Below are 26,131 nucleotides of genomic sequence, written 5' to 3' on the forward strand. Positions count from 1 at the left end.
CGTACGCATGCGCGCTCTTTCGGCGTTAACGGCGGCAGAGAAATCAACTGGCAGCGTTTGAAAAGTTTTCAAAAAATACTTGACCTAGGGCAAGCGGAAAGCAAACGAGCCCAGCGCATTGGATGCCACTTATTTAGACACAAATGCGTGCGAGTGAGAGGCTCTCGAGGACTCCGGCTGTCAAAGCGCATTATGATTTTCATATATCATGCCAAATGTGGAAGGTTATTCCGCTTTTCCCGTAACATCATAACATCAGCCGAAAGGTGAAAGCTATTATGATGGCCCGAAATGATGAATCAACTCAATTTTCCACATGGCTACAGGCGAAATTTGCACTGAACTGATAGAAAATTATTATATAATTTCCAATTCGTACCTTCCTGGGAAAATAAAATAAAGTCATTTAATAATAGCCAAAACATTAAATAATCATTTAAAGCTATCAACATCAACTTCTAATTCTAATTGAGTAAAATAAAAAGTATTTTCTTTTTTTCCAGTACATTCTTTGGCCGATAAATCATCGCCGTGTGCCGAATGAAGTTGCATAACTCGATTGCCAGGCAAACATATTTGCCTTGTCATTAATATTTCTGCCAAGTACCTGCATGGCCATGTTTCTCACGTGCTCTTTACTGCTTAGCAGGGATATTAAGTATACGCCCGAGTCCCGTGTGGAGAAAATGCCTTGTAATTAAATTTAAAAGCATTTCATGCAACAGAGCATAAGTGAATTATTAGCTGACACCCATAAACAAGAGCCAGGACACCAGTTTGCTTATCCCAGAATGAATGTATGTGTGTTTTCGTTTAAACAAATGACTTTGGCCATTTATGAGCCGTTCTCAGATAAATTACGAAATTGTTATAATTTGGCGGCGCAGCACATTGGCAACAGCCCCAAAGATCCGGACGCACAATGGAGCTATAGGAGCTGTTTTTGCCGCACTCCTGTTGCTTTTTGCCAACCTCTAATATAATGTTATGTGGCATGGTGCTTTGCTTTTTGCGCCTTTACAGCTCGGAAATTGTTCGGTGCGAACTTGGGTCTTAGCAAATGGCATAATTTACGCAGTCCGCTTATCTCGCCATTTAATTTTAGATTTACGAGCTCAATGGCCCCTTTGCATAGAGGTCTTGTTGCGTTTGAATGAGTACAACTCAAGTTGGCATACGGAAGTTTAATGGCTAGAAAGTGTTTTATTTATCATCAGTTGGCAGACGGGCTTATAAATGGGTTACGACAAAAATTTTCTTTTAATAGCAATTAGTATTACGTTTTAAACAAGGTGCTTAGTTATAGCATTAAAAACTCATGGCTTACTTACAAAGCAAAGGTTTCATTTATATGGATATTCCTAGGATATTAGGCATAAACTTATTACCAATATTAAGTATTAATAGCTACTAAGAAATAATTGAACTTGCAGAAACACAATTACACGTCTTTTTTATCATTACATTATTTTATATATTTTATATTTCATCACTTTTTGATTTACTTTAAACTTTTGTTTAGTTTTCATGGCTTTCCACACCAAAAACTACGAAGGCCAAATACAATTACCTTAAATAACGCAAATAGTTTGCTTTTAAAAACTTTCCAAACTCATTTCAAGTTGATCAACCTTTCACACCACAAACTTCAGCTGTCATAGCTGGCGCTTAAAGTGCCATTAAAACATAATTATTCCACAACAATAAAGAAGCCCCGAAAATAAGTACATTTTTAAGTTGCCATTTCTGCTACAATGCTAATACAAACCACACCCACTTGGATGCTTATCCTTTCGACTTTTCACGGCCCCACAAATTTGCCAGCAATGGATGCCCTAAACTTTTGCTGGCCGCCACAAATGCAACAAGAATAACAACATCATTCAGGGTTTGTGTAAGGAAAAAGTGTTTGCCAGTACACGAAAACTTTTTGCAGTGGGTTAAATGTGGGTGGGAAAGTCTGCTTTCCTTGTTGAGAGCTGAAGACCGCAACTGGGGGGCGGTGGTGCCGATGATGATGGCTTCGCCGTTTCCCGGTGCCCGTGCCAACAAAAAGCCATAACAAAACCGCATCATTATCATGAAGCCAAGAAATAGAGCAGGATCCAGCATCCACTATCCGAGTGCCAACTGCCAGGAGGAGGACGAATCGGAAGCGTGGCGCTGCGGCGACCCAGGGCAGCAATTTTGTGGGCTGTGCTTGCTCAGCTTGTTATAACAGCGGCAAAATTTAATAAGCGTTTTATTATATTACAAGGAAAGGAGCAGCAACAGTCCTGCAAAATCACCCACAGTCAGAGAATTCTCAGTGATGGTTAATGGTTTTTGAAAGGCACTTGCTCAAATTACAGATCGTGTTGCCTGTTACATTAATTCATTCAGAGCATTGTATAATTTAACACAAATCTTTGGTTTTTATTGTTACAATTGACTAATTATTAATCTTGTAAGTTAGCTCTATTGGTATTGATATTTAAGATAAGTCAAAAATGTTATTAAGACCTTAGTGCTTATTTATTAAAGGCCAACTATTAAATTAATATTTATATGGAAAAAAGAAAAATTTGTATTCTTATTTAACTTAAATTTAGTTAAAAATTGCATTAAATATTTTAAGATTTTAAATATTAAAATAATATATATATAATATCTATTTGTAATATTTCTTAAATACGCAAATACTGATTCTAGCACTGAAAGCTATAATTTCTTTGAGTGCATTCGAGCAGTGAGTCAGCGGGTAAAGTTCATTGTCGAAACCAAAGGAGCAGCACTTGTTGCTGCCGCCGACGTAGCAAGCCAAATGTGTTAATTGTGGAAGTTTGAAAGGGTTAGCAGCTTACCGATTCAAAACTCACAAATGGGCGATATAGTTTGTGATAATTTCACTGCGTAGGTCTGATAGCGAAAGTTTAACTCTCACCTCCGGGTGGCATAATTAATCGTTTTTCGGCAGAGTTTCTGGACCCGTTCAGCTGGTAAATTGTGGACCGTTTTGCCAAAAACTTGGAGCTATGAAATCGAGGCGGACTGACTTTATTTGGTACGCTTCATTGACTTTTATTGAGCCTCTCAAATTATTGTGGCTGAGGCTGGTCATTCCACTTACCTGTAAGTGGCAAATTGTTTAAACCATAAATCTGTTAAGCCCACATTTAATATGAGTTGTCGGGCATGGGATTAATTACAAGCACCGAGTAGAGGCCATTTGCCGGGCATAGAGCCCTGCGAAAATGTTTGTTAATGAAACTGCAATAATTTATGTGAACACTCGGATTTTAATGCATTTTTGTGGCTTTTAAATTGCTCGGCCGCAGCATGAATGCAGCGCGGTTACGCATACGACACGTTGGTTGGCTGGAGATGGAAAATGGTGAATGAAAACGGGCGACTGGGGCGAGATTGAAAGAGGAGCATCAGGAGGAGGACAGCGACTGCGAGGCAATTATTGACATCGACTTGTTGGCGCCGCGCAATTTCCGTTCATGCGTGGCAATGCAATTATACAAATTATGCGATAGTCAACTCTGCGTTGCCGCCTATTCCCTATTTATGATTTGAAGAGGATTTATAATGTTGTCTTAAAGTGAAAATCATTTTCTACACTTCTTATAGTTTTTTAAATTTTGTAAAGCCTTTAATACAAATTATATTTATACCCTATCATACTTATCATACTTAAAAATTACTTTTATCCTTATGCGTAAATAATTATTTATTAAAAAAATAAAAAGCAGGGTGCTTTTAAATTTGGAACAAAGCAAATGCTTTGCCAGTAATTTTTGAATTCACAATACAATAGCAACAAATACAGTCATGTGAAGAAGGGGATTTAGACGTTGGATCATCGCATCAAAGAGTAATCAGGGTATACGTTTTTCGCAGCTGCCTTACATTTTCCCGCCTTCCTTTTGCTGGTAAATCACTCAGGCCCAAAGATAATGTCAATCGTCCCGGGCTTAACCAGGGAAAAAAGCTAGAACATTTTGCCGCACAGAGAAACGAGTTTTATAAAGGCGAGACAGGCTTCGGGGCGGTTCTGTCAGCGTCTGCTGACATGGCTTTTGTGTAGTTGACTTAAGTTAACCCCCTCGCCAGGGGCGTGGGTGCACTGCACATATATGCGAGGGGCCGCTTGTGTTGCGCCAGCATTACTTGTCAAGTGAGCTTCAATTTCAATGACATTTAAGTGTGCCGTCGACTTCTTGGTACCGTCTCCCTGCGAATCCTGCCTGCAGCCACTGCCACTGTCATTGCGGCTGTGTTGCATTTGACACATAAGTGGCCTTTAATGATATCAAACTTCATGTTCCTGCTTTCACTGCTTTGCATATCCCGGCCCTTAGTTTGCATGCCTAACTTTTTCATTGAGTTGTCATTGCGACCCTTTCATTTGTCGAGTTGTGCGCCAGATAAGGATGCTCCAGGGCGGGGGCAAAAAGGGGTTCCAAGGGACGGGCAGCAACTCCTTGGCGCTGACAGTGGCGTGGGTTCCGCTGATGAGGACCCCTCGCGGATCAAGTGGCATTTGTGGCAAATTTGAGCCGCGACTAAGTCAAACAATGATGTCGGAAGGTCATTACGCACTGAATTAATGAGCTGTTGAGCTAATCACATTTTTCCATAATTTTTTAAAGTCAAAGGATACATCATTATTAAATTTGATAACAAAAATGTCACAATCTTTTTATTTAAGGTTCGAATGTTCGTACTAATCGTAATTTACTAGAATGTTTTTAACTGGGAATATATTTGCAATTGTTGATGTTTTAAATGAGCTTGCCAGGAAAGACAAGAAAATGGGCTTAAACATTTCTAAGTAAGAAATGTTCGTATTATCAAAAGCTAAAGTATTTAAGATAATCTCTGCAGTCAAAAAACATTAATCTTGCTTATACATGGCTCAGCTTGTTTTCTATTTTGATTGTCAACACTAACCAAAAATTATTTTTGTTTATTTGAATAGCAAATTCTCGTTCAACTTGGATTGGCTTACTTGTCTTCATTGTTTGTCCATAAACACTTAAAAGCTGAGGACTATCTCTTTTATCGCACCAGATTCTTTTATCATTAGCCCTTGACCAGATGTTTCAATGGCCTTTGAGTCCTCAGTTTGTTGCAATTATAATGATAAAACTTTACAGCTCCGCCGCCAGTGTCGTTCTCAGCCGTAAAAATTGTTTGGAGGCCACTGAAATTAAATTAAATAAATGATTTTGCTTTAGTCACTGGACTGTAAAATATCCAGGAATCAGTTTGTCAGAAATTTGTAAATTTACTTCTTAAAATATTAATATTATTATAAAATGTAAACAAAATGGACAGATGGTTTCTAAGACAGTTAAAAAAGTTACATAAAATCCATTATATGTTAATTATCAAATATATTATGACTTGATTAAAGAAAAAAGTACTTTAGTACATACATTTTCTTAAACACTTATGAGATAAAGAATAGTTTTTGAATATTTTCTCTTATAAGTATAATAAGTAGAATAAGTATTCCCGAGAAAAAAGGTCTTGTAGTGCCTAAATGTATAATATTGACCTTATAATTTAAAATTAGTAGAGTATTCTGGTAAATATTCACAAAGACAAAATACTCTTGTAGCAACGAGTAAAAGGTACTAAAAAGTAGCCGAGACGAAAGGCGCTTCGCGGTTTGTGGCCTGTGGCCCTTGGTCTCCGGACAACGGACAACAGACAACGGACAACGGATAACGGGCTTCGGGCAACGGACAACGGACAACGAACAGTGGACAGCAGCTGCCGTTGGGGGCGACCCTTGTGAATTTGAAAAGTGCTTAGCCGTGACAAAACCTTTTTTCCACTTAGACAGCGGCGGTGTGGGCGGATGCGACTCGGGTCCAGACTCGACCAGACCGGAAAGAGGCGGGGAGTTGAGCGGAAAGAGCGGACCGGAATCCGGCAAAGCGTGGCAGTTCGCGCCCCCAATCGCATTATTGCAAAGAGCCCGGCTGGCAGCTACTTTCCATGGTACTTTTATGCGCTGGCCCCAACTTTTTCTTTTCCCGCCTTTTCAATAATGAAGAAAAAATAGTACGAGCTTTGAATTTTCAAATGATACACGGCTGAGAAGAGGAGCCGTATCTATATATATATAAATATATATAAAAGCAAAGGCGGACAAGAAAGCTGGCAAAGGAAGTAGCAAAAGCAAAGTTTGAAAAGTGGACGTCGAAGTGGAAAAGGCAAATTAAATTATTTCTCATGAAAATGCAAGACGCGCCGGGCAGAAATTGAATAGAGAGCGCGGACGGAAATAAAACTAAAATGCGTTGCGCGTTGGAAAATTACAATTAAATTGACTTTGCCGGCGAAGCGGTAAAAGTAAATTAGCATAATTCGAAGTCCTCCGACCAATCGAATCGAAAGCGTAGCGAAGTAGAAAAGACGTAAATGCCGGGCGTACAGAAAGCACTTTCAGGTGCTTATCCCGTATCTCTGAAATGGCTTTTGTTATTAATGCCACTCGACAGCTTTTCGCCCTGTCCACTTCAAGGAACTGAAGTAGCCAGGTCACCAGCATTTCCCTCTGTAACTCATACTCCTTGCCGTATCCCTTCTTCTCGCACTTTTTCGAGTTAAAGGTGGCATTTCACTTCTCAGCGGAGCCAACATTTTGCCCATTTTCTAGTCAAGTTTCGGTGTTTTTTAAAAACATTTAATTTTAATTGGAAAAGGGTTTTGTTAAAAATTTATAAAACTAAATAATTCACATAATATGTTATAAATTACAGTATATATTAAAGATATTTTTATTTATGCAACCTATTAAAAATAAAAATATAATATACAAATTATATAATATACTTTTTAATGTTTTTTATTTCTAATGTGAATTCAAACATGTTTTCTTCCATTAGAAAAGAACCCTTAAACACCGATATTTAACATTGAGAAAGACATTCCGGCTCTTTTGATTTATCTGATTTTTGATAAGATTCATTTGCAAGACTTATTACTTACTTAAAGGGTAATAATTTAGAACGACAGATTGTAATACCACCTTAGGTTCAGCGGGCTTAATAAAGTGCAGCAGCAGTGGCAGACACTCCACGATGGTTTCGGGCCAGCAACAAAGCGTAAAATGTGAATAGACTGAAGAACTGTACAACTGTCGCCGGGGGGCGGGGTTAAAGGGGCGTAAGAAGTGGGCGGTGGGCGGTGGCAGGAGCAAGGGGGCGTGCCGGGCATGCAAAAAACAAAAGGCAGCAAGCGTGTCCTGACTGGGTAATTGAAAGCAACTTTGCGACGTTGCCCGCATGGAATTGGCTACAGTTTTTTTTTGTGTTTCAAGCTGGTTCTGCTCCTGTTTCTCCGCTTTGTTGTGAGTTCTCGGGGTGCATGCGGAAATTGAAATGTCAAGTGTGCACTACCATGTGTGCTGAGGCACTCCCAACTCCTGGATTTTCCCTGCTTTCCCCAGGTTTTCACCGCCCCATACGCGGCATTCAAACTGGGCTTAATGGTCTCAGGGCTGGCTTAAGCGCATCAGCTGACGCTGCCATTGATGGGTTTAATTGTTGGAAATAAACGGAGAGCCAGAGACGTGGTAACAGGAGCTGATTCATTAAAAGACTGAGACTATCAGCTCGGTATCCATTTGCAACTACTTTTCAAAGGGGAAAACTGATGGTAGCTCCAACATGCTTTCAATTTGAAGTTTCCAATTACAAGAGAAACACATTTTTTTCTGAATTTTACATCCAAATCATTAAAAATTAATGACTATAAAAGGGAATTTTAAGGCCTATACTTTTAAATGTGTGATTAAATGCTAATCCAAAATCGTTTATATATCTGTTTTGATTTAGATTTTTTAAAGACTTGTTGCTAATTTAATAAAAAAGTATTTTAGCTTGTCTTATAAAATTTGAATGACTAGGAAGGTTTTCATGTGAAATTTATCAGAATGGGAATCTGGAACGGCACAGTGTAGTACCTTGTGCCCATAATGTGCTTGTGGCTATCTGACTGCTGTCGGCTGGCCGCCATTTGCTGTTTGCTTAATGGAAAATACGTGCTTGGGCATAATTGGATTTTTGCTATTTTTGTTGTCATTCGAACGGCGATGATCGCAAAAAACACACACTCCACGGAGCACTTTCGTTTGCGTGGCATGATTTAAAATATTTTGCATGGGCAGCGCTAATGGTCTTCTATAACAATTATACGCGTTTTGCGCACAAATGCGAACTGAATGAACAGTAACTAGCAAAAAGCTAACTAAGCCTATCAGAAATCTACCCGATATCACGTATCTGCGGATAATTAAATTATATCGCTCTGAGAGCAAATTAAATCAATTTTATTCCGGGAGCCAGCCTTCGAAGCAATAAAAGCACTTAAATCTATGTGAGCCAACGACACCTCCGAATATACAAATGAAAAAACGTGCAAACAGTCAAGGCAGCCAAAATGAATGTCGTGCCAAGCAAAATGATAAACGAGAGTTGGGAGTGAAATTTTTTTTTGGCGGAAGGAAAGAAAATGGCCAAGATTTAGATTAAACTCCAGGAGATGCTCAGTGTCCGTGAAAAAAAGATATATAAAAAAGTCATTAAAGAATTAAAGATTCCAGAAGAATATTAAAATTAATAAAACTACAATTTAATGACAGCAGCAAGATAAAAAAATTTAAATATTTCACTAACAGAACTAAACCTGATAAAGACGACAGCCTTTTCAATTAAAATAGGTTATTATTTATTTCATAAACATTACTGTGAAAAACAGTACTTAGGGCTATTAAAACCACGAGAATTTCATTTGTTTATATTATGTTGAATCTGTTGCCATCTCTAATCTCACTTCATGGCAAAAACTCGGATTTAAACGAGGACTAAACATTGTTTCGTTTTTTGCCTCAACAAAATGCCAGAAATTGATGAGACAACTCTCGTGCTTCCACTTTTATTTGGTTTGTCGTGAAAAATAAACCACTTTCTTCTTTCGCACTTATTTCAACTTGGTGCCGCGCTTATTGCAATTTACTGACTGCGCACGTGACAAACGAGCCGCACGTATCTCTCATTGTACGCGACATACTGGGGATCACACATACGCACCGTTGGTCGCCTGGCTGCTTGCGTGCGGCTTATTTATATCCCAGTCGGCTAAATGAACAGAAATTCTTGCTTCCAGTGTAAGCTCAGACATTAATTTGAAGCTTGCGGCGAGTTGGCCGGTCAGTCATATTGCAAATTGATTTTATCATACGCATTAATTAAAATCATGGCGTGCGGTCGAAATTGGAATCAGAGACAGGAATCCTGAATCTGTGAAATAAGCGCTTCGATGAAGATAAATCACAACGGAAAATTACTTAGAATGTCAGACATATTTGATATTTAGACAACAAGCTCACATATATATGCGTAGATGAATACATAGAAGAAAATTTTGTCATGACAAAATTAAAAAATTTTCTGTAAGTCCAAAAAAAAAGTTTGAGAAAGATACTGTTTTTAAGATGCGTTTACGTTTAAAATAAAAGATCGCCTTTCTTTTAAATTATTTTAAAATAATATTTTGTCATAACTATCAATTCTTATCTGTGTTCCGTACTTCACGTTTAAGAACTGCATATTTTCTAACAGTGCATCTTGTTTGCCGACTACTCAATTCACTTTGGTCCGGAGAAGATACACAGAGATGCAAACATGCATCAACATCTTTAGCTTAGTTGCTGAATAATATGATACACATGGCAGATTGTTTGTTGTCCAGCTCTCACTTCTGTTTGTCATGGCATCGTAGATGGCTCGCTTTCTTCAATATCATTAATTTGTGTTACGGATTGCAGATGCAGAATGCTAACTACGTGCCCCGGGCAATAGCGAACAGCTCACAAAAACATTAAAGGCGTTAAATGGCGCACTAATAGTCACGTTGCCTCGGCACCAAAATCCAATGACAACAAAGCGTCCAAATAAAAATGTTCCCGTATCTGGTGTTAGCCCGGGGAAAAGCCAGAAATTGGCCCCACTATCCCGGCCAGAACGTGTGAATCGCCAGACGCGAAAAGTCACGGAGCAGCAAGCCGAAACGGAAGGCGGGGAAAAAGGGGATTCCGGAGCAGGCGACGTGTCTCTGAAATATATTACCAAAGCTGAAATTGGGGCGAAACAAGGAAAAATTGCTGGAGCAGAACTGGCTGCCACCAAGATGGGATTACGAAATGGAAGATATCCAGATAAGATTGACATAAATATTAAAAAAGGCCAATAAGGCTTTTACCCGCGAGCTAACATAAATCAAATAATTGAACAAATAACAAAAACTTTAAGTTTTATTAAACCTCAACTTTGATTTATATACGTTTAAATTCCGAATAAAATTAATTAAATACAATAAATTCAAAAATGTAGTCTAAAATAATTGAAAATCTTTTTTTCCCATGCACACGGAAAACTTTAATATCCTTTGCTTTAACTTGTGCCCCCATCATATGGCTTTAATGCCTTAATGCTGTGCGCTACCACATAGTTGCCGCTTCAGTGTTTTCGGGATCGCTGGATATGCAGCAGAAAAAAAACGTGCCCACATAAAAACAGCACCGGAAAAGGGGAAAAAGTGTGCTGGCCATGTCTTCAATCAGCGGAGCAGCTGTAGGGAGGAGTGATGGAGGAGGTGGCAAGGACGTTTTGCACTAAATTGAAATACTTTTTACGACTTCCGGTGTTTTGCTGAGCTGCAAACATTTCTTTGTATTGCACGGCACTGTGTGTGTGAATAAAGTATTTTGAGAGTTTGCTACATGACAAATAACTGCTTATATATGTCTTTTCCACCTCTCACTCACGCACACACACACTCGCCTAACCATTTGCACACACACACACAGACGCAGATTCGTCGCTTTGGGGCCGCAGCAACAATGTGTCTTCGTTTCCGTCATGGCTGCCATTTCCGGCTAGCGAATTTCAGTAGAGCTTCCCCACCAAACCTTTATTAAAAAAATTCGAATCCAACCTGCACTGGGAAAATTTAGATATACCATCTCAGCTTAATGTGCAATTGTACACCCAAAAATATATATTAATATCAGTATAAAACAAATCTAAACTATATAAAAATCATTTTGTAAATATTTTAAGCCTACCATTTTTTCTATTTCAATTAATAAAAAACCATAAAATTTTTAAAAGTTTTTAGTTATACACAAAATAATATATAATTCTCGACATATTTGAAATTTAACACCATCAAATAAATAAAAAGATAAAAAATTGTTTGCTTCAAATTCTAGTCTTATTCATATTAGATTTATGAAAATTACTTTTGATTGTTTAAGACCCGACCAAAATACGTTATAATCAAAATGCATTTGCCTTTTGATAATGCCACTTTGACAATTAAAGGGGTAATTTTTCGCAGTGCACATATACCGCCATGCATGTATGGAACCACCCGTTTTTAGCTGCTCATGTGAGTGTGTTCGGGTAAATTGATTGAAATGACCAGCGGCGGATGTGCCCAGAGCTCTCTGGCGCCCAGCGGAAGGGCATCAACTGCTCCTCGTTCATTTCGCCTTTGGCCCGCTGCTGCCGCCTTGGAGGATGTAGCTAGTATCTCGTTGGTTGTACTTCGTATTTTGTTTCTTGTCGCTCTTTGGCTCATTGCCGGCCGGGCTTTTATTTTCATTTGTCAGGCAGTTTATTGCCAACTTGGCTCTGTTGATTTTCTGTTCGCTTTGTCGGCATTTTCCTTAGGCCCCAAAAACCTATATATATTTTCCTGGTTTTCTTTTTGTCCGCTTCCCTCTGCCCTTTTCACTATTTTTCTTTGTTCTGGGCCTAAACTTAGCTGTCCAATTTCCATGATTGCCATTGATGTGTGGGGGCTGTTTTGCTGCTGTTTTCCTGTTTCCGGCTGCCTGGTAAATACCCATCATTACCATCCACTGGACACCAGCTGAGTCTTGGATAAGGGACCAAGTTTCGACTGCTTAATTTGTTCGGAATTTATGAGCTTTGATTGTTTGCAGAACCTTGTAGTTTTGGCTTTGTTGCAAAGGATTTGTCCGCAAATTAATTAACGTTCTTGTTTCAGTTTCGGCTCGTTGTCAATTTATGCTAACTGCCCCCAAATGTTAGGCTCAATTAGGGAGCTTGGTCGTAAAAGACTATACCCTGAAAAGCTATTTTAAGGATAAGTGGAGTATGCAGAAGGTTAAGCAATCGGCCATTCCTATTGTTATTCCGAATACATTTTTTAGACATTATATACAAGAGGTTTTTACTACTCTTTAGCATTAATTGGTGGTTTCAAGAAATGTTATAATTTGATCGTTTAAAAATCTGTTATTTATAGGTTGTATAATAGATATTCAAAAGTTAAAAAATCTATTTTACAAGGCTGTAATGGATTGATATAAAGTCCGAATTATGTGAGATGTTGGAAATCCCGATAAAATCTTGTCGTACGTCGCTGGCTTGTGCTGTATTTTATGGATCAACAAGAAAATAAACAAAAATAATGCCGAAACTTTATCGTGGCCCTGCGCTGCAGAGGCGGAAAACTCAATTGAAAAGTTTGCTGTTCATTTCCGGTTGCAAGTGCGGAAGCTAGGGGCGGAAAATGGGGGAGAGCAAAAGGGGGTGGAGACCGGCAGAACCGGAAACGGGAGGTGTCGACCAACAGGGAAATGCATTTGAATCTAATATGGCGTTCAGTTTTCCGTTTCCACAGTTCAGCGACAGTTTCAACTATTCGCAGTGTCTGTGTCGTCCTGTCCCCGGGTTGCAACATCCTTGTTTGTATCTAGTTTGCGCATAAATTAACTTTGCCGCTTTTTATTCCCCTTTTAATTCACTTTTTGCGCGGACATCGTCGACGTCATTTAGCTCGTTGTTGGCGCTTTGTTAATTCAAAAAGTTTTAATAATTTTACTTTTCAGCAACTCGTGCTCGTGATGCTGAAACGGAGCAACAAGTTGGTATATATATGTGCTAACCTCCTTCCTGTTTTGCATATTCTAGTGGGGCTCTTTTTTTTCGCGCTTATCTCTCTTTAATGACTTCTGAGACAGGAGGTGTCCTTAAATGCCGCATCCCGAAAAAGGAAACTTTTCTACTGGCTGAATGCCAAAGGAAATGATAAGGCTCAAATTCCAAAACTCGGCTTAAGCTGCAATTTGAGAATAAAGTTTAATGCTCATATTATTTAGGAGGTATTTATAATATAAACTACGATTAGTTGGGGCTCAAAACTAACGCAAAGGGAATACGAATAGAATTGTTTCTAAGAGTATGCACCTTTGTTAGCCTTAAAGTTCTATGGCACTTGCTTATCCAGCTTGATCCATCAGTAAATGAAAACACTTGACAAATGTGCTAGCCCTGACAGGCTGATCCATAAATGCCAGCCACTGACCAAGAACGCCCTCATTCGCCGGCCACTCAAGTTAATTCAATGCGAAAGTCTCACACATTGCCATAAAAACAACAAGTAAGCACTCGAGGCTTAAAGTCCTCCCAGGAGCAGTCCAGGAGTGGATGTGGAGCATCTGCTGGACGGAAGTGGCTGCCACTTGTGTAAGTGTCGCGTGCTGCATTTGTTGTTGCCGCTCATGTAGTCGGACTCGTTATTGTTGCCCCTGCCATTTTTTATGCCCTTGCACAGGCTAATGTAACTTTAGCACGAAGTTTGTAACACGGTGAAGGATCCTTTTCCGATCCTATAAAGTATGCATATTCTTAATCATCATCAGCGAGGCGGTTGACTGTCCACCTGTACATCTAGAGGTTCGAAACTTTCGCAATCGTTCTTTTATGTGTTCGCAGAACCAGGTTGATAACAGCACCGATCGGACGTCTTTATCATATATCTGTCATAGTTTTTCTCACTGTTTTTTTTTAAATAAAATATTTGGCTATCAAATTTATACAAATATCTTGAATTTATCGAAAATAGGATTACCGAAGCTCTCATGTATCTACTCTATTGCGTTGTGTAAAAGCTTTCAACGTAAAACTTTCCATATCCTATTTTGTGTATCTACACTGAAAATTTTACAAAATCATTCCGGTGAATCGACTATAACCGGCAACATTTGGTTAAGTTGCTTGGTTTTAACGAATTGTTCTACTATTTCGCTGTTTATTGTCTAATATTTAATGATTTTAAATCATAACTATTGCATATATATTTTGCGCAGTGTACTTTTTCTTCAGGCAAGAGTACTAAAACTTCGGCTTGCCGATGTATGCTTTCGTCCTCGTTATTGTCCTCATAATTTGTTGGAGTTAGGACAGCAGCAACTCGACACTGACAGCCGGCAATGAAGAGGACCGCACACACAGAAAAAATAATGGCCAACATTCATCTGAAGATTACAAATATTTCATGAAGTAAAATGTTAGTGGCAAGTACTGTACTGTTTTAAAAACCACATATACATTTTAACCGAATTCAAATTATAATTATATATTAGTGCATTTGAGTAAAATATTTGACTAGCAATAAACTTTGTACTTACAAACGTTTTACGATTAACCTTATGGTTAATGGCATATTATATACCCTAAACTAAAACTATGACTATAGCTATTTAGAAAACAGACAATAATTCTCTGTGCAGTTTGCTGTTCCCCAAATTCCCAGCCAACTATGTGACCTAATTGCCTTTCGGCCTGGGCCAACAATCAGACATTGATTGGTTGATCCACTAAACCGGCAAAAGCCCAAGCTAGCCCCAAAAGCAACTCAATCAGCAATTAGTCTGTTGGCAAAATTCCGAGTTCATAATTCAAAATTGGCACATGCAAATGCCCAAATGCATCCGCACTAATTGAAATTTATGGCGCTGCGGTTGAGTGGTGATCAAACTTTTTCTACTGCCATCCACGCATCAGGTCGCATTAGAATCGTCGACTGAATTTCGCAATTTACAATTTGCAGCACAATGGGCCCAGAAATGATACGGCTGATGATGACGAAGCGGACAGGGCAGGCAGTTCATTAAGCACATCGTGGGGCCGTAGATTAGCGTCCAAGTGCAGTGCATCCGGGAGTAAACGAGCTCGAGACCGTTGACAGGATGAATTAAGGTCTCCAATTGACCATCCCAGTCACTGCTCTCCCAGCAATTGCCCATCCTTTCAGCGCATTTAACTTGGCACATGTGCGAACACATGGGAATTCCTTGTCCGCGCTTTAATTCTATTGTCATTCATCGATTTATGCAAATTTTCAGCCAGAATATTTATCTGCTTCTTTCAGCAAAAAATCCATTATTGTATCGATGATTGAACCGTAAGCCAAAGTATAATTTGAAAAAATTATTGTCTCAATGTTGTTGCTTTAGCTTTTTTCTTTTAAAACACTGATCTATATGGCTCTCAATTCCTATTCAAGAGTTACAACCATCTTGAGAGCAAGAAAATACAATCTTTATCATCTTACTTCACAGCGTTTTATGAATTATAATATTTATATTTTTAAACTATATATGCTAGCTTAACTTAATAAACTTATTTTCTTTATTAAAAATAAATTTAAAAGAACAAAACATTTCACGGGAAGACTTTTTGAATTGTCCATAACCCAATTTTATATAATATCGATGCCCGTATATGTATTTAGGTACTTACAAAATTTTAGATTTATTACTTAAAGAAATTTTTTAAATAAGCTAAAAACACAACTAATAAAACAACTCCGAAATCTAGCTTGGCTTTTATTTGACAGCACTTGTAAGGTCCTTTTTTCAGGCTTACCCACTTACCCTTTCGTTTGGCCCATTCTACCATTATTCGCAGCTGATGTCCATTTGTTTATGCATTGATAAAGGGAATCCTCTCATGGAAACTCACGCAAACTCACATAAACGCAAACATAGCATACATTTCGGCAGTTGCTATTTTCGCGTGGCCTTTGCATGTTATGTTTATGTTTTATCGTTTATTGCGCACACTGACACAGGCATAAACGTATATTGCCCACATAATTTAACAAACATTTTCATTTATATGCGCATCTGACTGTGTTCGTGTGGGTTTTTCTGTGTGCGGATGTGTAACATTTATGACCCTTGGGTGGTCAAGAAATCCCACACTCAAAAACAAATCGTAGAAATTCAGTTTAACTAATTATCTAAATTAATACATAAAAAAACCAAACAAAATAAACGCTTATGAAACAGAAATATAATAAATTAATAAAAACATAATGATATTTTAAAAATATACAAAAGACAGTTTTGATTAACAGTTAATAATAAAGTCATTTTAAAAATATTTTTTTCCTGTGCAGGGACCATGGCATAAAGGCCTTTCCAGATGGCCACAGAACTTGGGGGCACATGCCCACCAATGAGGCGTACTTAATGATTATAGCATTTGTTATTTTTATTTATTTATATTTGTTTATCTACCCAGCCGTCTTGGCCGTGGGCACTCGCTTTTCTTTTGGCCATTATTTTTATGGCTCAGTAGGCCGACATACCCTTGTGGCCATCGAATTGCCGTTGACCACTCCATTTATGTTTTGTTTTCGTGGGCTTACTCGCGCATATTTGCCTGGATAAGCGGCTTAGACCGGAAGCATCGACATTTATTGCCGTCAACTAATGTCTTGTAGCCATTTGTTGGGCATTTAAGCCTGGAACGGCAGCGATGACCACATTTGGGGATTTCCCTTTTTTTCGGTGGCGAACAATGAACTCGTCGGACTTCAACGCCACTGACCTCTTTTCGGGCAACTGATGCTTATAAATGCCAAGAACAAATGAGCAAAAATTGCACATCCGCCTCGAGCATCAAAAGGATAAAGCGGAAATGCAGGAGACAGTTTGGACTTGAAGTCCAGTCGCCATCTTGGTGGGCACTCAAAATAAATTTCGAGGAAAAGCACAAGCGACTTCAAAATCCCCGCCCATCGTCACTCCCCATAAAAATACTTGATGACAGTAGCAGAGATGTTTCGGTTTTGGGGTATGTGTGTCTTCCACTGCACCATCCGGGATATCATTTAATGTTTTGTGTCTGCTGGTGGTTTTCCTCTCTTTGTGCAACCGAAATTGGCTTAAACTGTTGCAAGTTCATAAAACAAACAACCAAATTTGAAAAGTTGCAAGTGCCAGCCGCAGTCGGAAACTTAGCAAAGCAGCCTGAACTTGAAATTTACGTTAGTTAAATTATCAACTTCAGCGTCTGGCAAAAAACTTTCATCACAAAATGAAGTTGTTTCTTTGTTCTTTTATTTTTAAGTAGTTTATTACAGTTGCTGAGTAAGCGAATTACCTTTTTACGAATCTGTGGCAAGTGCACATGAAAAATTATAGCGTTAGAATTCATAAAGTTTTCATTATAAACCATTTTTAAAAGATACACGAAGTTTACGTGAGACTCCTAAAACATAATTTAAAGTAATATCAAATATTAAAAAAAATTTAATTGCTTATCATAGGCAAACGTTAAAATTTTATAATTGAAATTGTAGAATTTTATAAGTAATTTTTCTCTCTGAGTGTAGTTTTTCTGCAAAGGACACTACTTGCTATAACAAGGGGTGCCATAATTCGTTAAAACCAAGGAACTTGGTCATTTCTGCCCTTCCTCACCAGCAATAAGAGTCATGTGTGTAATTTTGGCTTAAGATAGCCAACAAAGTTGCCACAATAAGAAACTTGTGGGCGTGTGTTAAGCGGCTTAAATGTGAAACATTGTTGGTCACCCAGGCTTCACTTTATTGGATTTAGCCATACTCACCGAGAATGAGAAAAAATTATAGCCAGCAGCCAGCGACTTTGCTTTACATTTAAGCCGCTTTGCCAGCGTAAAGCCAAATACAAATTACAATTTATTGTACAAGTCAAATCAACACCAGGCAATTTATGATGACTGAAAATTAATATCCATTTTATAAGCAGGAAACTGACACATAAGTTGGCTAATTTGTACACGAGCTCATATGTTGCCGTTATTTTTTATTCATTTACAAACATATTCCTGGCTTCATTCACTTTGCATTAAACTAGGCTTTAATAGTAATGAATACATAACAAAACAATTTATAGTTTTCACAAATTTAGTTTAGAAATATGTGATTGTGTTTCTAGTTGTTATTGCCAATAATTTCAGACTGAACAGCGATCGTGGGAAAAGTGGGAATGGATGGCGCCGCCTGAGGCGGTAATTTTGGGGTAAAGCGGGGTCTGTAAATACTTCTCAAGCGGTACTGAATCCACGAAGACTACTTTAGAGTAAACTAGATTAAATATGCACATGCATACGGATGTGTATCTATATTTGTATATAAATATAGAGGCTGTGTCGTTAATTCTATTCCTGATTCAGGTTCTTGATCACGTAATTAACAATGAGGGCAAATATCGCAAAGCAGATGATGATCACCAGGTTTGAATAGACGGACTGCCAGTTTAGATAGGAATTCCGTGCACTATTCTGCAGTGCCGACGCTCCGCCGCCACTGGCCAAATCCGCCTGACCCGCCGCACCACCATCAATGGCGTCCCCTGGGTTTTGTGGATTGGCCAAGCCACCCACCCCCAGGCTACCATCCGCCGATACCAAGGTCGCTCCATTGGGCAAACCATTGGACCGCTTCGCTCCGCTCGAGGTGGACGCAATACCACCCGCCGCAGCTGCCGCCTGCGTTCCCTGCAGTCGCTGCTTGATTTCCTCGACCACCTCGGGAAATAGCTCACAGAAGTTGGTGTTGCGCAGGTTAAATGCTAACGATTTTTGAGCAAACATTTGCTTGTCATAGTTCGACGACTCGATAGACCCGAGCGTGGGTGTGCTCTCGAGCTGCGGAATCGAAACAATTTTAATTAATTTATGATTTCCCGGAATGTCAAAGGTACTTACCATGAAACTCAGCAGCCCTGTAAGAATAGTGCCCACGCACCAAGTGGGGTTCCATGTATCCGGATGAAAGTCTATAAAAAAACAAGGCATGTAAATTTAATATTATAGATTATCGATTTTTTCATGCTTGCTTAATTCTGAGAGAAAGTTGTGTGCAATGCGACCCTTTAAATTATAAATTTTTCTTATTGGTCAACATCACCAAGAGAGTCGATCCCAAAAATATGCTTTTCACTGCAAGGAGTATGGCTGCCATAAAAAATATCGAAGTGTTTATAACGGAAAATCGGCATAGCTTCATTGTTTATAAACATATCGGAATAAAGTAGCTTTATAAAATATTTAATATTTGTAATATCTGCAAGGGCATATAGACTTTGGCGTGCTGAAGTTTTCTTTCATTCCTTTTATAATAACAATCAACTGTTTGAAATGTTAATGAATTCGATGATTATTAGCTACTGATAAATTCGGCAGGTTATAAATCAGATTCTAACACTTTTAATACATGATCAGCGAAAAGAGTGATTCTAGAGAAATTTAAAAGCGTTTTCGAGTATTTTACAGATAAGATATAACCGAGGTGTCTGATATGCTCAAAACTACCTTGTGTTGGCCTTAAGTGACATTACTCCCATAATGTTACTCCCTGGTATGCTTAAGCAAAGCTAGTCTATCACCTAACGCAATACAAACAATATATCTTTATCAATTATAACGATTATGATGAAATTCCTGCTAGTTGTTTTATGTGATGTATAGTGTTGAAGCCCGTAGAAACGCCCCACTCTACCTGATATGCTCAAGCACAGCCTCGTGTTGGTCTTGAAGCGTCCGTTCGGCGTCAGCATGTAGATGGAGGGCGGCTTGAAGGGGAACTCGCGCGGGAAGAGCAGGGTGCCGTGGTAGTAGCCACCGTAGTAGGGCGAGTCCTCCGGACCCTTGACGCAGTAGTGCCACTCGAGGATGTTGTTGGGCAGCGGCTCGGCGGTGATGTAGGGCAGGGGATCCCGCTTTAGACGCATGTAGTCCTGCTTCATTCGGGACACGGCGGTGGGCTGCTTCCGACCGCCGGACGCCGACGACGATGACATGTTATTTGGGTTTGTTAATTTTTGGGAACTAATCACTGCCGCCTGAAAATGTGAAGGCAAAGACTGAATACGACTGGCCCACTTTGATGGTTTTTCTCTCAGTGCCGTAGATAAGCGATAGCGACGTGGCCCTGTGGGTAATTTGCAAATCAATTAAGTTTCCATGGCCATACGATCTGGAAGTATAATACGTACCGTCCTGCTCCAGAATTCGGGGAGCTGACGAAGGTTTTTTTTCGGTTTGTTGATCAATCCGCTGCTGGGCATGCGATTTCCAGTTCTTCAATTCGATATTATATTGTTTATTTTTCTAGTATAGGCAAACAACCTCGAAAATTAATGCGTTTCCTAATTGTTGTTGCTGCTGTTACTGCGCTTTTGTTGATTTTTTCTAAATTGCAGCGAAATTGTGTGAGAAAACAACGCACACACACAGGCGCACACACGTACTCACACCCACGCACAGGCACTCACACACGTTTAGGCAGATAATTAAGGCTGGAATCGGATATGTCTTCGTATCTAATCCGTTGCAAATGACAGGCTCTATTTAGTTATAATCGGTAGTTTGTGTTTTATGAGTTTCTGACCCTCGCAAGGCGTTAAATTACAATTTCTACGGTAAAAATTACTCCCGATCAGTGTGCCCGCTCCGCTAACGATAAAAAAAACCATCCGGCCCTAAAATAAATACTGACTTAATCGATACTATCGATACATACGCCGACTGGTTTATGTATTCGCTAACCCAGGAGGTGTGTTCGCCAACCTGGAGAATGTCTTCGCTAGCTACGGCGAATGTTTGAATTTATATTCGATAAATGTGGCTGGTGTCTTCGGAGTATATCTTCGGTAACCGTGGCGGGTGTACTCGCTAAAGAAATAAGCACTAACGCCAAAGCCATAGCCGCGACACACATGGAATGGAACGATAGCGCGGTGGATTAAGTTATCGGGATTTAAATTGAAATTAAACTGCAAATTAAACTCAATTAATAAGTTTTTTAAAGTTTTCTTTCTCACTTTATAATCTCATTATATTGCATACTAAATTATATTAGTGTATAACACAACATTGAAGAATAACATTTGTTAAATTTAAAGATGCATCATCTTTGTTATATTTGTAGAATTTTTTATCTACATTTTTATTACTAGCCTACATTGTGTCAGTTCTCTTATATTAACCTTTTTCTTTGTTATTGTTATCACATTCAACTGATAAGCATTGTTATCTTTTAGAGTGTGGAATGTTTTCGAATCTTGGTAAATAAACATTACCAAAGAGCCTGTCGCGTTTTAAGGGGGACTGGAACTCAAAACATCAACATGGATCAATGGACGATTACAGGGATTACAGGGCATCGTCATCTCCCATAAATTTGGTCTTCGTCATGGCTGCTAATGGGTGAATGGATTCCAGTCCGCGGCTGTTCCAGCAGATAAAGGCTATACAACTGCGGTCAAAATAATAGTACTATATCACCATTTATAAAACACTAAAATATGAAAATCTGCTAAGTAAACAAAAAAACTTTGCGTATTAAATTCCTTTTAAAATGCTTATTTTTTTTTTATTTCATTATTTATTTTTTTATTTTCTTTGGATAAATCAAATTAGCAAAAAAGTAATCATTTAAAAAACCTATAAATTCTTAATTACTATTATTTATTACCCGCAGTCGTATGTGAAACCAACACAAAGTAACTCCCACTGATAAGCCCGTTTGTTGTTCGCACATCTCAGGGGGTTGGGGGGGTGGATCGAGCCAGATTTCTTATCAAACCAGCGGACTGTTTTTGGTCAACGCCGGCAGCGCACAAACAGTTGCCGTTCCGCCAGCACAAAGTGCAGTACTCAGTCCGCAGAACTTAACCATTAAAACATAATGTCGACGATCGGAAAGATCGGATTCCTGGGCGGTGGCAACATGGCTAAAGCCTTGGCCAAGGGATTCCTGGCAGCAGGTGAGAGAGTTAATATTACGCTCTAGGTATATTTAAATTTATAATGCAGTTCTATAGGATATCCACTTTATCTATCTTTTTAATAAAAATAAATAAATCAAAGATTTCACCATCTAATCGTGTAATTGCCATTTACATTTCCTAGGCCTGGCCAAGCCCAACACCCTGATAGCTAGTGTGCATCCGGCGGATAAGCTCTCCCTGCAGTCCTTTGAAGCATTGGGAGTGGAAACAGTGGTTAAGAATGCACCGGTTGTGCAACAATCTGACGTGGTGTTTGTGTCCGTGAAACCTCAAGTGGTCCCCTCTCTTTTATCAGAGATTCAGCCACTCAGCTCCGGGAAACTATTCCTCTCCGTGGCCATGGGCATCACCCTGTCCACCATCGAATCCAGTCTTTCCCAGCAAGCTCGTGTGATCCGCGTCATGCCAAATCTGCCGGCAGTGGTTTGTTCAGGCTGTTCGGTTTTTGTTCGCGGGTCCAAAGCCACCGATGCAGATGCAGAAGTCACTCAGAGACTCCTGCAATCCGTGGGCACCTGTGAGGCGGTAGATGAATCCCAGCTGGATGTAGTTACTGCTTTAAGTGGCAGTGGACCGGCCTATGTGTTCGTGATGATTGAGGCTTTGGCGGATGGAGCCGTGCACATGGGAATGCCCAGGGATCTGGCCTACCGTTTGGCATCACAAACAGTCCTGGGTGCTGGACACATGGTCCGGGACAGTGGCCTGCATCCCGGTCAGCTCAAAGACGGGGTCACCAGTCCAGCTGGTTCGACTGCAGCCGCCCTCAGGCAACTAGAGCTTTCAGGTAAGTGGCAATGATGATGCGGATGACGCACTCGCCTATCGCCTCAACTTCAACCTTTGATGTCGATTGCAGGTTTTCGGGCGGCAGTGTCTGGAGCGGTGGAGCAGGCAACGTTGCGCTGCCGGCAAATCTCGGGAAAGAAGGTGTAGACACATAGGATTCTATATGTACAGTAGGGTGGGTCAATTTGTTTAATGAAATAATCATAGCTAATAACAAAGATCTTTAAAAATGTAAATAAAATGAAAACTTGGCAACATTTATTATGTTGTTTTAATCCTTTCAAAACTATAAGAAATTAATCATGATTGAAAAGAAATAATTGCGATCAAAGACATTGATTTCTTGCTTTCATTTCAATCGACCCACCCTGTTGTTGCGCATAATCTAGGTTAGCATTAATATATACAATTCTGAAGGTCGATTTTGTGATATTAAATTGAAGCAGCAATGCGCTGCTCTTTACTCTCAGCTTAGTGTATAGCCTAGCTAAAAATTAGTTCATAATCAACCTTACTGGAACACGTCTAGAACTTCTTCTTCTTTTTGGCACGAGCCAGCTCATTGAGCTCGCCCTTGCTGCATGGATGCCTCCTGGTAGATCCGTTTGACCTTCTCGTGGCGCTCCTTGTCGCTGTGAGTAAAGAAGAATCGGTTAAAGAAAAGGGTTATCACACGTAAATAAAACACCCACCTTTGCAGCGTGTGCTTGAGCTTAAGTTCCTGAACGAAGGCTGTATCTCTGCGGATCTCCCGGATGGCGCCCTTCTTCTCGCGCTTAATCTTGTGAAGCAGTTTGGCCCGCTCTTCCTTAGCCTTGGACATTTTGGGCCGCCGCTTGTCATCGTAAACAGCCTCGAATCGAGGTTCCAGTAGCCTAAGAGCCTTGGGTTTCCTTTCCGCCGGAGCCAGAGGTTTCATTTTCTGCTCAGCCAGCTTTTCTGCTAGTTCGGTTGCTTCCTTGTGGTGCAGATGTACATGATCGGGATAGGATTCAAGCGGCAGGCGGGCGAGCAGTCTCAGGAAGGGTTTGGCCAGGTAGCAGGCACCCACATGCTCCTCCACCAACTGGAGAGCTTCCTTGATCAGCTGGAGTGTTGTATCCAGTGCTCGAACCTTGAAATCTGGAGTGATCGTTTGTGTGACCAAATCCGCAGCCTGTAGCTGTTGGGGCTCCATTTTCGTACATTCCTTATTACCGGGGAGTGCCAGCACTTTGCTAAAGGGACCATCTCGCTCAAAGGGTGGCGTTATCTCCAGCTGCTCCACATCCCGCTTAGGTATGGACATGTGTAGAATGCCCTGCAGGAAATTAAAAACGGCTGGGAGAAGTCTTTTGGATTGCGAGACAAACTCCAAGACCACGGTGACCAAAAACAGACCCATTGATATTTCTTGACGCGTTCGCACTCGCGATCTGGACAGAATGTGCTGCATGAAAATAAAGCAAGGAGTGACCACCGGATGACGGAAATCTGAAGTGGAGTATAGGTTGGCCACCAGCTTAAAGTAAACTAGAGTGTCCAGTGAAGGATACATCTTGTGGTTTTTCCTGAACTCTCCATACTTTTCTTTGATCACTTCCAGTAACGTATTGGACATGCGTTCGGGATTCAATTGCGTCAGCTCATACAAATGAGGCATGAACTTTGAGAGCAGTTGGAAATGTTCACGTATGTCCTGCTCGCTGGCATCCTCAAACAAATCCTTAATATACTGCAGCAGAAAGGAGTACAACTTGACCACATTTTCACGATTTACGCCTTCCAGTTTCGGATGATTGCACTTTATGATCCTTTCGATAATGGTCGCCTTCTGGGGAGCTGCGTGTTTGGAGAGGAATTCTGTGAAGTCTTCGTAAGTCTTGGGCATCTTGATGGTGAATGGTATGCTGGTGTCCAAAGAGACAGGAAATTTTTCTGTAGATTTCTTTGCTTTCTTTTTGCTGACTTGAGGAGTGTCTTCCGCCTCGGACTCACTCTCAGATTCCTTGAGATCACTCAGGTTATCGACATCCGAATCGCTCTCCTCATCGGAGTCCTCCTCATCCTCTTCTTCGCCCTCTTCATCATCCTTCTCTTCATTTTCGTTTTCCTCCGCCTGGGCATTCTTTTTTCCATTGAGATGAGTGCCTAAATTGCCCTCCAAATCGTAGGCCAGAGTATCATCCTCCAAGTCATCGCCGCCAGCCATGAAGTACCCATCGTCGAGGTCATCCGCTGAACGATGTTTGGGCTGTGAAATGGAGGCCTGCTCATCCTCCTCACCATCGGCCCGCATGCGACGAAGTCGCTCGTTCTCCAGTTTCTCCAGACGAGCCGCCTCCTGTTTGGCCAACTCTTCGGGATTAATGAGTTTATCCGTGACACTGCCACGCGGCTCAAATATCATCTCCTTGAGCAGTTTATCGTAGGCATCTGGCGGCGGTTTGGCGTCCTGCTCATCCTTTGTGGCCTTGGCCACCAGCGGCAGCAGAAGCTTGTAGTTGGCATCCAGTTTCTCGGTGAGATCGTACACCTCGTCCTTCTCCTTTGCGATTTCGTTCTTGCGGCGTTTCTGCTCGACGATCATCTCATCGATGGCCGACTGGCGATCTTGAGGGGTGTCGCCATCGCCACCAAAGTGGGCAGCAGACGTGAAATCAGCTGGATGGAAATGCTTGTTAGTCATGAGTTCTTAAGGGGAATTCTAGCGTATGCGTACCATCTAGTGCCTCGTCGTCCAGCTCCTCGTCGTCGGATCGCTCATCCCTGTACTGCTCGATCTCCTCCAGAGTTTGGCCCCTGTGCGTGAGGAGTTCGTCGTCGTTAAGGTTGAACTTCTCCGCCTTTTGATTGGAGCGCACTTGGGACATCTTTTCGGCTAGATAGCGGGCGTTCATCACGGATTCCGTTAGCTGATCGCCGCTCAAGTGTTTCCCAATGCGGTTATCCTTAAACCGATTGGTCTTGTGCTTTACAGCGAACTGTTGACCCAGTGTTTGAGCTCTCTTCTGCAGAGCCTTGGCCCGAGATACGCCCGGCATTCCCCTGTCATGCTTGCAGATCCTGCCCAGAATCTTGAACTTCTCCTTATTCACGTGCACATCGAAGGGATTCTGATTCTGTCCACGCTTACTCGTCTGCGCCGCCGAGTTGTCGAAGGGATTGGACGACTTCACCGTCTTTTTGGCGTACACCGCATCGGCACTGGCCTTTTTACCCTTGGCCACCATTGTTTTATTTTGATTTTTTGGATAAATCAAACCGAGCTCATGGAGCAAAACAAAAGTGCACAATACCGCACACGTGCAACATTAAACGTACTAACGCGTTTCGAAAATGGCAAAAACTGTATTGGATAAGCCTGGGAATAGTCACTGTAATTGTCAATAGGAACAGCTAGAAGTGAAATCAAAA

At 40.5% G+C, this 26,131-nt stretch overlaps 3 protein-coding genes across 3 annotated transcripts; 1 reads left to right on the top strand and 2 right to left on the bottom strand.

Moving 5' to 3' along the window:
• Positions 1-17,911: 17,911 nt before the first annotated feature.
• LOC108045710 (ubiquitin-conjugating enzyme E2 J2) lies at positions 17,912-20,620 on the bottom strand. The gene is made up of 4 exons (XM_017125104.2): positions 20,150-20,620; positions 19,654-20,085; positions 18,861-18,931; positions 17,912-18,800 (listed from the first exon to the last, which is right to left on the bottom strand). Exons 2-4 carry the CDS (start codon positions 19,952-19,954, stop codon positions 18,312-18,314), a joined length of 861 nt encoding a protein of 286 aa, XP_016980593.2. The 5' UTR covers positions 19,955-20,085; positions 20,150-20,620; the 3' UTR covers positions 17,912-18,311.
• Positions 20,621-21,673: 1,053 nt separating this feature from the next.
• Positions 21,674-22,996, top strand: LOC108045708 (pyrroline-5-carboxylate reductase 3). The gene is made up of 3 exons (XM_017125101.2): positions 21,674-21,922; positions 22,068-22,733; positions 22,806-22,996. The coding sequence occupies exons 1-3, from the start codon at positions 21,844-21,846 to the stop codon at positions 22,880-22,882; spliced, it is 822 nt and encodes a 273-aa protein (XP_016980590.2). The 5' UTR covers positions 21,674-21,843; the 3' UTR covers positions 22,883-22,996.
• A 143-nt stretch (positions 22,997-23,139) lies between these two features.
• Positions 23,140-26,037, bottom strand: LOC108045707 (nucleolar protein 14 homolog). The gene is made up of 3 exons (XM_017125099.2): positions 25,437-26,037; positions 23,428-25,378; positions 23,140-23,367 (listed from the first exon to the last, which is right to left on the bottom strand). The coding sequence occupies exons 1-3, from the start codon at positions 25,945-25,947 to the stop codon at positions 23,295-23,297; spliced, it is 2,535 nt and encodes an 844-aa protein (XP_016980588.2). The 5' UTR covers positions 25,948-26,037; the 3' UTR covers positions 23,140-23,294.
• Between the last annotated feature and the right edge of the window lie 94 nt (positions 26,038-26,131).

Source organism: Drosophila rhopaloa, unplaced genomic scaffold, assembly GCF_018152115.1.
Source record: "Drosophila rhopaloa isolate 14029-0021.01 unplaced genomic scaffold, ASM1815211v1 contig_178, whole genome shotgun sequence".
NCBI classification, from domain to species: Eukaryota; Metazoa; Arthropoda; class Insecta; order Diptera; family Drosophilidae; genus Drosophila; species Drosophila rhopaloa.

Excerpts from the sequence above, each read along its gene's own strand:
- LOC108045710 (XM_017125104.2), bottom strand. The coding sequence starts at position 19,954 with ATGTCATCGTCGTCGGCGTCCGGCGGTCGGAAGCAGCCCACCGCCGTG. Across the intron at positions 18,932-19,653 it reads GCTGTGCTTGAGCATATCAG|ACTTTCATCCGGATACATGG; the intron begins GTAGAGTGGGGC and ends GTTTTTTTATAG. Across the intron at positions 18,801-18,860 it reads CAGGGCTGCTGAGTTTCATG|CTCGAGAGCACACCCACGCT; the intron begins GTAAGTACCTTT and ends TCGATTCCGCAG.
- LOC108045708 (XM_017125101.2), top strand. The coding sequence starts at position 21,844 with ATGTCGACGATCGGAAAGATCGGATTCCTGGGCGGTGGCAACATGGCT. Across the intron at positions 21,923-22,067 it reads CAAGGGATTCCTGGCAGCAG|GCCTGGCCAAGCCCAACACC; the intron begins GTGAGAGAGTTA and ends TACATTTCCTAG. Across the intron at positions 22,734-22,805 it reads CAGGCAACTAGAGCTTTCAG|GTTTTCGGGCGGCAGTGTCT; the intron begins GTAAGTGGCAAT and ends TGTCGATTGCAG.
- LOC108045707 (XM_017125099.2), bottom strand. The coding sequence starts at position 25,947 with ATGGTGGCCAAGGGTAAAAAGGCCAGTGCCGATGCGGTGTACGCCAAA. Across the intron at positions 25,379-25,436 it reads GGACGACGAGGCACTAGATG|CTGATTTCACGTCTGCTGCC; the intron begins GTACGCATACGC and ends ATTTCCATCCAG. Across the intron at positions 23,368-23,427 it reads CTCAAGCACACGCTGCAAAG|CGACAAGGAGCGCCACGAGA; the intron begins GTGGGTGTTTTA and ends CTTTACTCACAG.